Source organism: Myripristis murdjan, chromosome 22, assembly GCF_902150065.1.
Source record: "Myripristis murdjan chromosome 22, fMyrMur1.1, whole genome shotgun sequence".
Lineage (NCBI taxonomy): Eukaryota > Metazoa > Chordata > Actinopteri > Holocentriformes > Holocentridae > Myripristis > Myripristis murdjan.
The window spans coordinates 6,912,799-6,926,919 of NC_044001.1; the positions used below are offsets into that span (position 1 = coordinate 6,912,799).

General features: G+C 41.2%; 1 protein-coding gene across 2 annotated transcripts; it reads left to right on the plus strand.

Annotated features, from left to right (window-relative positions):
* The first annotated feature begins 302 nt into the window (after positions 1-302).
* On the plus strand, positions 303-12,787 carry LOC115354145 (transmembrane protein 87A-like). 2 transcript variants are annotated; one of them, XM_030044344.1, is made up of 21 exons: positions 303-516; positions 993-1,050; positions 2,532-2,629; positions 3,342-3,458; positions 3,953-4,000; positions 4,186-4,227; positions 5,115-5,247; positions 5,431-5,492; positions 5,923-6,106; positions 6,217-6,316; positions 7,953-8,046; positions 8,771-8,842; positions 9,298-9,406; positions 9,685-9,743; positions 9,851-9,954; positions 10,055-10,131; positions 10,732-10,796; positions 10,972-11,024; positions 11,635-11,665; positions 11,819-11,880; positions 12,065-12,787. In XM_030044344.1, the coding sequence occupies exons 1-20, from the start codon at positions 334-336 to the stop codon at positions 11,858-11,860; spliced, it is 1,731 nt and encodes a 576-aa protein (XP_029900204.1). In that variant the 5' UTR covers positions 303-333; the 3' UTR covers positions 11,861-11,880; positions 12,065-12,787. The 2 variants fall into 2 exon arrangements, with proteins under 2 accessions (XP_029900204.1, XP_029900203.1); XM_030044343.1 differs by having other exon boundaries at positions 11,819-12,775.
* Positions 12,788-14,121: the final 1,334 nt, after the last annotated feature.

The window sequence follows — 14,121 nt, forward strand, 5'->3', positions numbered from 1 at the left end:
AGTAATAGAGGTGTTCATTCAATTCCCTGTTTGGCACTGAGCTCACAGTTAGTGGTGCTGTTGTACTGGACTACATTTTAATGAGAGGTGTTTCCAATATGTTGTCCCATCTCCTGTATATACAAATAGGGAGGACAAAAAAATTAGAAACACCTCAATATAATGTAGTCCAGTGCAAGACCTCTGGAAACGACAACCTCAATAATAAACACAGAATTAAATTTACACATTCTCCAAATGATGTCCCTCATTTGGTTTGCCGTGTTTGTGCCCCGTTGTTTACATCGACTGGCGCCCTCTAGCGGCAGCTGTTGAAACCGGAACTGGACGCGGATGGGAGCCAGGCGGCGCAGACCATGGAAGCGGAACACAGCGGATAGACTGAAGCGCACTGTGGATGCCCAAATGACGATGCCAGATGCTGCGGCTTATTGGGCATGTTTGCTGCTCCTCGTGTCCGCCGTCCGTCCCGGGACAGCAGCAGAGGTCTCGCTGTGGAGCGTGGACATCAACGCGGTCAGTGTTTAACGTTTAACCGACGCGTTTGTCAAGTTATTCTCACACAACGCGCCGATGCTAATCATCCACTTAGCAACTGTTAGCTAGTGCGGCTAGCGCCTTAGCAGCGTTTCAATCCTCCGTCTGCTCTTCAAGTCCGCCTGTCAAACCAGTGACAGCACGGATGAGGGGTCGTGTGTTTTAAAACTGCGTGTCATTTGCACCACATAGCGTCAGGCTGAGCGGCATTAGCTTCACGTAGCTCAGTTTAGCGTCGCCAGCTTCAAGTGTGTGCGGCTACTTTCCCAGTGTAGCATCTGGTTGATGTCACCTTCTGAAAATACATCCTGATCACGCTGATGAAATGCATTTTTTTATTTTAACTAATTGGCTATTCAAAGCAGATCTCGATCTTTACATGTCATGTTTTGTGAGATTTGTCTGCAAATCCCAAACAGCAGCTCATTTATTTGTCGTTTTTTTTGTATTTCCAGACACAAGATGTTGTGTTTCGGAAGACTTTGTACGCCAACACCACTATCTTCATGACCTGTAAGTATTCCACACATACTTTCAAAAGGTATTCATCCATGTAGCACGGGGGAGAGGCTTTCAGCAGCAGCTTTGCAAGGAGGGGCACATTGCTTTTATATTACAGAGCAAACAACATAATCTACTCAGGAACAGAAGGGTTATAAAAGTTAACACTGACCTTGCAGGTAGGCATGGCTATGCATATGAAAGAAGGTCGCACAGATCCAAAACACAAAGCACCCTGAATATTACAGTTCGCACAGCAGTCGGATGTTTCCTAAAATAAAGGCTGCTCCCTAAAATAAAGTCAGTTCATATGATGATTTCTGTCAACTGTGAAGGTGCCATTTCTCTCGCAGTGCCCCAGGTATCTGCCTCCAAAGCATCAGTTTTTATAGTTATATCTTCACTTATTGAACATGGGATTCACCACATCAGGATTGTCCACCAGGCATCTCAATAGATTCAAACAAACCGGTAAAAACAATCACCTTAAAGACTTAAATTTCTCTGGGTTTCATTAAATGATTTTATTTTAATGCCGCATCTTCATTAGGAGCTGCGGTTCTGTTGCTGTAGAGGAAACCCGGAGGTTCTTTGGCTACCGGGATCTAACATTTTGTTTCTAAATGTCAGCGTGTGATATTACAGTGTTCAAAGTCAAGGGCTGATTTTCAGGGAGAACTTGCATGGGGAAAACTTCTCGGCAATGGAATTAAAATGTCACTGATTGCAATGATAAGTAACTTTGGGAAGTAAAATCAAATTTAAACACAAGTTATCATAGCTTGGTGAAAATGTATCATCTTGATGGAATCTGCTCCTAGCTGTTTCCCCTTCCCCGGCATAGTGTAGGATAACGTGGCATAACTTAACACAATAGTGTAGCATAACGCATTTGGTGGGTGATTTTACCCCAGGCCCTTTTCAGTTTAAAGCCTCCCATTGCCATTTTAAAGAAAAATCCTTCATAAAGCACTAAAAAACAGTCATTGTCGATGTGCATTGCACTTCCGGGCAGATTTGGGCTTTTATAACAGGCCAAACACACTGTAGATAATGCAACGTCACGATATCTCCAGTGCAGTCACTATCAGTCATACCAAGAAATCGTTTAGGAGGCTGTTAGACAAAGCAGACAGACCAGTTTACCATCAGTAGACTGGAATGCAGTGCAGCCACAAGGCATGTTACGGTTTAAGAAGCAGGAACAGGTTCATCGGGAAGTAAAGAAAAAGATTACATGAAGGGGAAGTTGGATGATGCAGCTGGAGAAAAAGTGGCTGAACAAAAAAATAAATGAATAAATTACACTTCATCACAAAATGAGTCCTTGAGTACGCTTAATATCTCAAATTGGTGATCTATTACAGGTGAGGTGTGTCTTTGAAGTTTGCCTTCATGCATGGGTGGACAGAGCAGGAACTGAGCCACTCTTTCTGTTTGTTTTAATTCCACCCTTTGAGTTACACACATCTCTGTTTTTTCTCTCCCTGCAGTCGAGGTTGATCCTGCATCATGTGATGCAAATGTTGCCTTCAACATCAGCTGGTATCTGCGCTCCTCCGTGTGCTACAATGAGGTTTTTAACACACCAGTGAGTATCGACTCTTGGCTTCTGACTCATCTCCACAAATGTTAGACAGAGGCATTTGGTTTTTCTGGTTTGATCACTTACCATCCTAACCTGCTTAATTTGTGGGCAAGCCAGTATCTCATTCTTACCATAAATACACATTATACAAGTCTATTTCATTGCTATAACAGTGTAAGACTTTGCCTCAATTGGTATGCAGACTGTAGTATTGACCCACCACCTGCTGCATACAGGTAAATATCTGCAGTGGCAAGTAGTTTTTTGTAAACCAGACAGTGGCGGGGCAGAAACGCCAAGAAAAGAAGATAATTAAATGTATGAAAGGTGGCAAAAGGCATCCAGCAATAAACCATTTGAAACCTGAGAAAATTCACTTGATTTCTCGATTCAAAAACATGGGGGAGAAAGGTGATAAACAAGTTCCCCAAAAAATTAACATATCATTTGCAAAAAAAAAAAAAAGTATCAAAACTATCAGAAAATAAGCATGAAAATATGAGAAAATTGACCTGTAAATGGTAAAAAGAAACATCTGAGTGGCTGTTAAAATTTTGGTAGCCATAATTTGCCATCCTGATAATAACTGATATTATTCTGCTACTTTAGTTCAAAGTCAACTCTGTGGCTTGAGTTAATGTCATATCGGCCTTTTAACTTCAGAGAAGGAAGTGGCCATGCTGTGTGTGTGACGTTTCTCGTCTGTCCTCTGCAGGACAACAAAGCCATGAAGATGTTTGGTTTGGACCACATGTTGAAAGACGGCTGGAGCGGCTTCTACAGCCAGGGCTACATGTACTTTGACAACTGCTCCTCCCTCAGCTTGCCAAAGGTATGTGAGCAGGGCACAAGCGTCGTCACAGGCACTAAAAGTACAGGTGCAGAATGAATCAGGCATGTCCAGCTTGCACGTACCTAACTGCCCAAGCGACTGCTGCAAAGTCTTAATCTCAAATTATTTCCGGCAGCAAACGAAACGTGGTATTCTTGTCCCTGACCTACATCCTGCTTCGTGTTGCATGTTGGAGAACGTCCTTCTGTTTTATTCAGGCTGAACACATTCCATGCATTAGCATCTCATTTGCTCCCCACACCATAATTTTTAAGACCTGGAATAGAAACTCCATGTCCACGTTTATTACAGTTCACATGATAAAGTTTGGCCTCCTGTTTTAATGTATTTTTATCATTTCACTGGTTCTGCTGACTTACATTTCTCTACATATGTTGTAGATGAGCTTATATGGCTTATATGGTGGTGTAACAAATGGATGTTGTTAATGCAGCCTGTAATGCTTTTCTTTACTCCCCTCTTCCCTCTGTTAGGTGTACTATGGAGATTTCAACCCCTATCAGCCCCTCTCTAGCCCAAAAGTGAGTCATATCTGAATATTACATTATGATTTTTAAGAGTTCAAGTATCTAAGCATAGTCTTTCTTTGTGTGTGTTTGTGTGTGAAAGCACTGCATTTTACACCAGAAACTCACCACATACTGAAATGCATTGATTTTTCCACCCAGTGTTGTATCTTCAGCTTAAGTTGTGTTGTTCTGTTTAGAGCGACCCGTCGAATCTGACCTTCGTTTGGCCCGACAAGCCGGTAAGAGACATGGAAATAAATGTCATCACTTTTCTTTGTATCGCTCTTCCCTTTTTGTATCGCTTTTCCCTCTATCTCTCTGTGGCCTTGAAGTTTTGGGGCCCTATCTTACACTCGGCGCCAAGTGTGATGTGAGTGTGTCTTTGCTACTTTCCAGCAGATGCAGTTGTCATTTTCCTGTTCAGCGCCCATGTTGTGTGAATAGCAAAGTCACTCGTGCCCATCTGTGTGCCCATGGGCGTTTCGATCTTAAAACGAGATGTGGTCAGGCGCATTTTTGGTGCATTGCTATCTCAGGACAGCTGAAAGCAAATGATTGACCAAGAAAAATCAGGTGTGACATCAGTGGTGCAGTCTTCATTGTTATTTTAAGGCGCATTATCAAGATAGTAATAGTCGCCTGCATAGGGGGTGCCAGCGTGCGTCCACTCTGCTTGTTCCACACACAGGGGCGCCTGCCTCACCTCAGGGGGCTTGGATGGACTCTTGCTGTTTGATGATCTGTTTCTGTGCTTTCACTTCATGCACAAACAGATCAGTTTCCTCTGCAGAGAAGCCTTTCTTCTTACCTGGAAAATGCACTATTATAATAGCAATTCGTCAAGGTGCAAGTGTGCATTGCTTTTAAAGGGAATGGGAGATTGGTTTACTGCATTCTACGCCCAAAACACACCCAGGATTAATGAAGAAACTAAATACAACCCTTTTGAACCAGGCGCATGGCACAACAACGTTTTTTTTGCCATTAAAATAGCACTTAGATTGTTAAAATAGAGCCTGTCAGTTTCTGTGTGATGTTATTCAGAGTCTGAAGCCCTGCTCTGTCTGATGTTATGTTTTTGAATTCTTTTAGGGGGTAAGCATACTGTTTTTACTGTCTCTTGCAGTACATAAGTGAAGTGGCCAAGGCCTGGGAGGACAGTCCGTATCTGTTCATCGTGAAGGTGCAGCCTATGCCTCTGTTCCGTGGTGGTGAGGAGGAAGACATCGGCACAGGGCCGCTCAACTTTGCTTTTACAAGTGAGAAACAACATCTTTTTCATCTTTTCACAAATCACCTTTCACATTTTGCTTGGCACAGAAATTTTTGTCTTTGACACTCGGCCTCATTAAAAACACATAAAAGTCAGCGCACTAATAGGTCTGAAAATCAACCAGATGCTAATCCTGTGCAGAAAAGTGACTCATGTTGTGTCTTTTTAGTGAAAGTGATGATGAAGGGACCGCATGACTTCTCCTCTCCGGCAGACTGGCCTCTCATGATGGTACGTGGCACATTTTCTATAAAAGGAAATTCTTCTTACAACTTTGATCATGCACAAATGTCGGTCTTACCGCTAAATCTTTACCACAGTTATAATGAATCATTGATCTTAATCATTGATCTTAATACTAAAATCAGTCAGCTGCCTTGTTTTTTTTTTTTTTCTTCAGTTTTCTGAGCATGATCATAAATTCACAAATTTAGTATGAAAAGATGTCAACAAACTGCTAGGGTATGCAACAGAGGTAGACGGATGTATCTATTTATTGATGATGGGCTTTTTATAAATATCTGACATTACTGAGATTAGTTATTATATTAGACGTTAGAATATTTATATTGGTCTTTAAAAATCCATTTGGGTCAGATCCTACAGTGCAAGGTTTTAGTTGAGACAAAGCTGAGTGTTTGCTCTCTCCTGTCCCTTGCAGTTCTTCATGGTCATGTGCATCGTCTACGTGCTGTTTGGGGCTTTCTGGCTCTTCTGGTCTGCCTGCTACTGGAGAGATTTGCTGCGGATCCAGTTTTGGATCGGGGCTGTCATCATCCTCGGCATGCTGGAGAAAGCCGTGTTCTACTCCGAGTACCAAAGCATCCGCTACAGAGGAGACTACGGTTGGTCGATTTCAGTGCTGCTTTCGTGTATTTCCATTTGTTTCCTTCCTTTTTTCTTTTTACTCCAATCTATTCTTAGGCCTCTTTTTGTGCTTTTTTGCTCTCCACAGTTCAAGGTGCTGTGATTTTTGCTGAGCTGCTCTCTGCACTCAAAAGGTCCCTCGCGCGAATCCTGGTCCTCATTGTCAGTCTCGGCTATGGCATCGTCAAGTAAGTTTACTTCAAAAATCTTTTATCTGGACCTGTTAAACACCTGCATCAGTTCCAGACTCAATACTTAGTTCGATAGTTCATTTCCACTGAAAAGAAGGTGTAGATCCAGCTACCAGCCACATAAAAGCTTGCAAAACAAAACAAATTGACCTTGACTGACATATTTCAGTCGGCCGATATTGGTTATATATCACAGATATCGGTATTAGTGTGTATGCTGACTGATATGCGCTGAGCTAGATACCACTTATCCCTATACAGGTGGTCTGGACTGGCTCTCCGTCTAACGGGTCTGAACCTGAAGCCTCAAAGGTTTTACCCCAAATAATCCTGCTGAGGTCTGTTTAAGCCAGTGGCGAGAAGACACGCCTAGCTACTGCCCACTGATGTCCACAATTATCCTTTAAATCCAATTTAGTAAAATTTATTGCAGAAATAAGCCGGGCAAAGCAGCACAACTAATCCAAAAATTCAATAAAACGTTAGAAAATCCAACCAGTCTATAAAATTCAGGTTATGCTGATTAAATGACTAAATAAATAATCTGAGAAAGGGAGAGAGGAGAGAGTCGCCGCTCTGCAGCAGCAGTTCCTCTTCTTCTGCCAGAGTCTGAAAACCAGTAAGAACTCACGACTCCCAAGTCCGTTCAGTGATCCAGTCCCATCCAGGCAGCGTGAACAAGACAGAAATCCAAAGTTCAGTTTAATCCTCAACTGGTTGGAAAAAGCGGTTGTTCCTTCATACTCCAGTCGATAATTTCCAGATGAAGATTCTTTGTAAATCCCTCCGGTGGAAAGCTAGTCCACAACTCCTACTCCAAAGGACCAACCCTGAAGAAAGAACGCAGATGGTTCTAAAACCCGCCTGTTATACCCTTTTTCTCTCCCATGCACCTCCAAGTACACACAAAACTCTAAACTTGAACACACACACATTTAAACCACATTCATCCTTATTTCAAGCTGTTATTACCTTAATCCATATCAATCACTGGACATTCATCATGAGCAATCATTACACATTGTCTTGAATCAACATGTCTACATGACATGTTGCATGGCAGTAATTATATTATGGCTGTGATACACATCTCAGACTCTGTTATACATATCTTGTGCTGACAGTGACACGGGGGGTGTCACTCCTTTTTGACAGCTGATATGAGAACTTTTTTTTTTTTTTTTTTTTTTTAAAAACATAATGCAGAAAAAGATGATTTGGACCCTTCTCAATTCAAGATTAATTAGTAGTAATTTACTTAATCTGAATAAGCTATATAACATATATATGTTATATAAATGGTCAGCAAATGACTGATATTGAACAAATTAACTACATTTTCTGTCATATTAGTAGTTGGTGCATTTTCCCCTTTAAAACCCGTGTCAGTTTCAGCCTCAAAAATCCCATATCAATCAGTCATTTTAGGAAAAATCTGTGGACAGATATCAAAAATTTTAAAAGAACACACATTCCTTCCTATATGGTAAAATATTCTATGATAAACTCTGTTACAATAATTATCCAAATGCAGAATCACTTATGATCCTGACTATGGGATGTAAAAACATGTATTATGAGCTACATTTATTTGTATAATTGACTTATTGGTTGGTGTTTCCCCCTCCTCCAGGCCCAGGTTGGGTACCACTGTGCACCGGTTGGTCGCCGTGGGGCTTCTCTACCTGCTCTTCTCGTCTGTGGAAGGTGTGCTGAGAGTCACGGGCGTAAGTGTCTTTAACTAACTGTCAACACACTCCGCTGTTTAAAAGACAGTTTGGATTTCACTCAAGGTTCAGATTTGTAACTCCTCATGAAAGAGAAGTGTCCATACTCGACACCAGAATCTCATTTGGGCAAATAGGGAGAATTTAAAGCGTCTCATTAGGTTAAAACGGAGCACACTGTTCAGTTACATCTCCGTTTTGTGATTTTTAGGGTGATAAAATTGGTTTGTTTTTGTAAAGAATCTCGCCTAGTGCAGTTTTAAAAGCACTACCATGAATAAATTTGATTTGAGTGGAGGAGACAGTGGAGACAAGATTCTGGAGGAGTTCAATCCGAGGCCAGGAGGAGGACAGGTGATGATAACAGGGACTGATGAATATGATTTTCAATGTGATTTTTTTTTTTTCAAAAGAGCATGATATGAGTGGGGCAAAAGGTTGGTAAGAAGAATGGAGGTCTGTAAGTCCTGTAGTTCGGTGAGCAGATGTGTTTCGTCAGGCTTCAGAGACAGGATACTTGGATTTTCACCGCACTGGCGACAAACACATGCTCATCTGTGTAAAAATAACTTGTGTAAAAATAACTTGATGACTTCCCTCGTGATTAAAAGATCCGTTTCCTTCTCTCAATCACATTCAGGCACATGCACACAGTGTTGGCTGCTGTCTTCTCGTCTACTTGTGTCTGTTTTTTTCAGTTTGACTCTGGTGTCTCTCCCTCCAGGGTTTCTACGGGACCGTCGCCCTGGTGGCTAATCTCAGCCTCTCTCTCATTGACTCCTGCGTCATGTGGTGGATATCCTTTACACAACCAGACAGACAAGAGGGATGCTGTCAACAGCTCATGAACAAAGGCATCTTGCATGTGAAATGCCTCAGAGTGTGCATGTTTGAAAAGTTTTGCTCTTCATATTTGCATAAATCCGATTATTTTTTTATTTTCTTATTTTTTTTTTTAGTATCCCTTCAGCTCTTGTTTCCTTGACTGGCACTTTTGTGTCATGCAAGAGCATTTTAGGGTCATGAGGAATATTTTGTCGCATCAGGGCACTGCAGCTCTGACCTTTCCACGCATTTTGTAACATATTCAGAGCACGCTTCTGTGATAATGTGCTTTTTCCAGGTGATTTTGGAAATGAGTAGCCAAAATGATGAAAATGTAAATTATTATGAGGACTTCATTTAGGAGCAGTATCAACCTGACAATGTGGACGTTTGATTGCATGTCTGTTTTCCTTAATTTGTATCTACATCTTTATCAGTCTGTCTCAGACCACTCGTCTCCTGAAGCTCCGCAGGAATGTAGTGAAGCTTTCTCTGTACCAGCACTTCACCAACACACTCATCTTCTCTGTCGTGGGTGAGTTTTGCCAGCTGTAGCAACAAAAACTCAGCAGATCTGTACCTCAGTATAGAAACAGCTGTTGATACAGCACTATTTTAACATCTGCTCCTCATGCGTGAATGTGCTGTAGTATTTCGGTAAATTTACATATCCTCCTAGGCTGTGATAACTGTACATTCAACACCTACTTTGGTTCCACTGATCGGAGTTTGCATGTGTTGTTTTTGTTTGCAAGTGTTTGTATATTGTATATAGACACAAAATGAGACTGATGTTTATTTTTTTCTCCACAGCCTCCATCATTTTCATCATCTGGACCACCAAAGTCTTCAAATTGGTTGACTGCCAGACGGTCAGTTTGTCCGCTTTTGTTCCCTGCAAACTGTTCCTCCAACCTGACAGCACGAGACTTTTTCAATCCTTTCTTCTCCTCACTGTTTCCTCTTTTTGACTGCACAGGGTTGGAGGGACCTGTGGGTTGACGATGCGTTCTGGCGGCTCCTGTTCTCCACCATTCTGCTGGTCATCATGGTGCTACTGCGGCCCTCTGCCAACAGCCAGAGGTCAGGGGTCAATTGCGGAGCTTGGTTCATGCTAAGGTGTGCTGGCATTACCAGAGATCCCAGTACAGGAATCTGACGCTCTGCTCCTGTTTTCTCTCAGGTTTTCCCACTCCCCTCTGATTGATGATGACGATGAAGAAGAAGAGGCCAAGGAGCCCATGCTGAATGAAGCTTTTGGTAAAACCTTTAAATCTCCAAGCAGGTGTTTATTACCTGTATCGAAGCGTTTGCAGATGACTCTCGCTTGGTTGAATCTAGTCAGAGCACCAGATAGATGGGCTTTACGACCTTAGGCCACTTCAGAAAAACATTGAAACAAAAAAATTCAGTCAGAGCACACACTCTAAATTGACTTTCAGATACATTCCTGATAATTTTTGACCATTTTTTGCATACAATCAACTCTCTTTCTGTGATGACGCCAGCCATGCTTTCTATGGAATTTGTCATGCAACTACATTGTTTTGTTCTTTGTGGTGTAAACCCCTCCCATTTGCAAATAGTTATTGGGCTGGTTTTCTTCCTGCTCAGCTTGCTGCCTCAATCTTGTCAGCTGGTGCATGGTGTTGTGTAAAGTTGCTATAGAGGCATCGATTCATTCAGACCTGTGAGGACCAGATTCATCCTGCTGTGCAACGGGCACGGCTATTAAGAAATAAATCGCATCTCATAATCATATTACAGTATAAGTAGAAAGCTTAATAACGTCGTTACTTGATAATGACGTTATTGGATAAGAGACTTTTATGTGATCTCATTTGGGTTCATATGTTTCAGAGGGCATGAAGATGAGAGGCTCAAAACCCGACACTAATGGCTCGCAGAAACTGCTGAGTAAAGAGGTGGGTTGCCGGCTGTCATCTTCTCTCGTCCACAGACAAATTTGCTGCTCCATCTCTCCATCATGCCATTTCTTAATGAAGCTTCTGTATCGTCTCTATCTCCCTGTTTATTGCTTTTTTTCCCCTCCATCCGTTAGTAATTAGTTTTGTATGATCTAATCTCTGTTATTGCCAGGATGAAGATCTAAAATGGGTGGAGGAGAACATTCCTACAACTGTTGCTGATGTGTAAGTATAAAAATACATCATAGGCGTCGAGCTGATCGTCTCATCTAGAGCAGCTTACAATGAATCGGCATGCTCGGCTTCAGCGCCCTGCTCAAGGACACTTTGGCAGGACACTACCGGTTGTTGATAAGACCCGCCGACCTTGTGCTGATGGGACAGTCTCTGTAAACACAAATCTAACCCTGCCGCCGTGAAAGCACAACCTGTGGTTTCACACACACTGTTTTTTTTTTCCCTCCAAAGCTTAATGCCACCTGGAATTTTTGAGGATATGATACCAGCTTAAAACCCCTTAATCCCTTTTGATATGTCTTATTGTCTCAGCTTACGTAAGTGTATTAAGGCAGGTTGCTGCGCCTGTTGGACCAGGGTCAAACAGTATTTGCAAATAATTCTTAGCGTTTGGTTTCAGTAGCTTGGAGCGCAAAATGAATTTACAGCATGAAGTCAGTTAAGACAAAAAAAGTGTGCTGTTTAAATACTTGAGAATAAAAGTACCCCATCCATCTGGCACCTTAAAAATTATTATTAATTATTTTGACAAAGGTTTGTTATCTGTTTCCATGCATTCACTTCCCCTCTTACTGTTTTTCCCTCTTTCTCTATACAGAGCTCTCCCTGTAATGTTGGATGAAGAAGAGGTAAAATGCTTTTTTACTTTCCCCCGCTAGTCCCATGATTTCCAGTCACATTTTTATCCATTAAAAGGCTCAGAGTAATGAGCTTTACTGTGCTCTCGTTCCACAGATACGTCACAGCAGAAACATTAATCCTTGTTCCCTCTCTCTCTCTAGGAAATCCTGAAAGCCAAGATGGAGCGATCCAAAATGGAGTAGAAGTGTGAACTGGAAAAAATGTGAGAAGGAAAATGCAAGACAGAACGAACCCAAATTCACTGAGGCAGCAATGAATGAGTTTTAGTTAACTGAAGTGACAACCAAAAAGAAAAAAAAAACAAAACAAAACAAAAGTGGACACAGCCAGCTGTTCTCTCCAGACACTTTTTAATTTTACATTTATGTCGCACTGTATTGTAACAGGATGATGAGCGCAGAGAGACAGCAGTAGTGTGTTACAAGGCGATGTTGTGCGGGAGAGTCAGATTCCTCGGCTGCTCATGTCATGTGAAGATCACCGCCGCGGGACTCGAGTGAAATTGAATGAATCAAAGAGCACAGCACTCTGATGAATATTTTATGTACTGTCGCATGGATGTTTTGCTCTTAAAGCCCTTCAGCGTCACAAATTCAGCCAAAAACACGCGGAAACAAGGGCATCCGGCCCAAAACGCCCTTGCACAAATTAGGATATTTATTGTAAAGCTGTCCTGTCATCTTTGATTGATTCAACCTTTTTTGTGAGTTTGGGGTTTTATGATTGCCAGTTTAAAAAAAAAAAAAAAAAAAACTAAACTAAAATGACTTATGATACAGATGCTAACAAATGACACAGTGTCTCACTTTGAACACCCATTGCCAAGTTATTGTGTGTAATCTGGCTTAACCTGCTAACAGTAGTAACCCACACTAGGGCAGCACTGCTCCACCAGTGAATACTGATGGCTGGTTTTGAGGCTTTTCATGTCTTGTGATTCACTGGATGTAAGAGTCCCCGGTCCTCTGTGGGCTGAGGAACCTCGTGAAACCTTTTCAGTAGCAAATTCGTAAAGACACTGGTGTCAAACTGGAAAAAAAAAAAAAAAAATGCTGAAAAAGTTGGCATTTTTGTGATTAAAAGCTTTACACTTGACAGCACTGACATGGGCCAGATTACAGTGTAAGGGTAATGTCTTTCCTCTCCAAATTGTGGTCTGGAAATGTAAAAATGTTGCAACACACACATAGGCGATTTTCATGTTTTTATGGTAAAAGAAAGTCTGTATTGTTCTCTTCAGGTTGGGTAAAAGTTTTGACCCCTTAGGCTTATAAATTCTGCTCCAGACCTATTTTATAATTTCAATCTTGCATAATCATTGTGATGAAAACAAGGCTGTTTTTAAGTCCTGAAAAGATGACACTTTGTCGGGTTTTGCATGTTAGCAGTGATTAAAGGCCCATGTTATTTAGTAGTTACTTCTCCCTTCTCCAAGGTGCACAATCTTCAACAGCCCAGTGTATTTCATCTTTTAACATTTGATGTTACCTCACTCCACAAGTCAGCGCTTATTTTTTTTGTTTGTTTATTAGCTTGCGAATCACAGAACCCACTGATGGGCCAAAAAAAATTCAAGGCGGGTGAACTTATATTCAGTTTAACACGTGTTGAGGTGCCAACCCCATTCACAAAAGCTTCACCCGCCCTCCTTTCCACTAACATCCAGGCCACGTTTGTGTGTAGGTGCTCACCTTAGTTATGTACAGTAGCACAAGGGTAGTTGCAGCAAATCCTGTACATGATAAATTAATATTTGCCTCTATGGGACCATAGCTGCAGATTCCTCCAAGCCCATTGCGTTTTTTTACTCCAAAGTAAACTTGCCTTAGCTGGCATAATCATATCTCCGTCCTGGTGCAATCTACTGCAGTATGTGTTGATGTCACTGTTCAGTTAATTTATATGTTTTTTTTTTTGTTTGTTTGTTTTTTTAAAATATATATATTATTTGTGGATGTCATGCTGGGTATATTTTATTTCCGAGAGACACAAGGCCCTATGAATGTGAGTCCGCATTGTAATGTCAAGCTAACAATAAATATTGTATGGCTTTTTTTTTTTTTCTTTTTTTTTTTTGCGTTTGTCCTGGAATTAAAATTTCTATTGAAACAGGATTTTCGAACAGCGCCTTTTTTCTGTGTGCAATTACCATTCACATTATTCTTAAATAGGCATCAGAATCAGAAACATTTTATTGATCCTCAAGGGGAAATTTGGGTCAGCTGCAGTTGCTCACATTCTCAAGAGAAGAATTAAATTATGAAAAATGGAAAAAGAAAATATAGGTGCCTTAGAAATTTGGAAAAAATGCATAATGTCTAAATATGTGCACCAATCCTACAAAATATTATAACTATAAATACAGAAATAAGAAACTGAGCATATGTAAAATATATCCGTATCCACCATATAGACATAGAGATAATAATATAATAATAGGGAT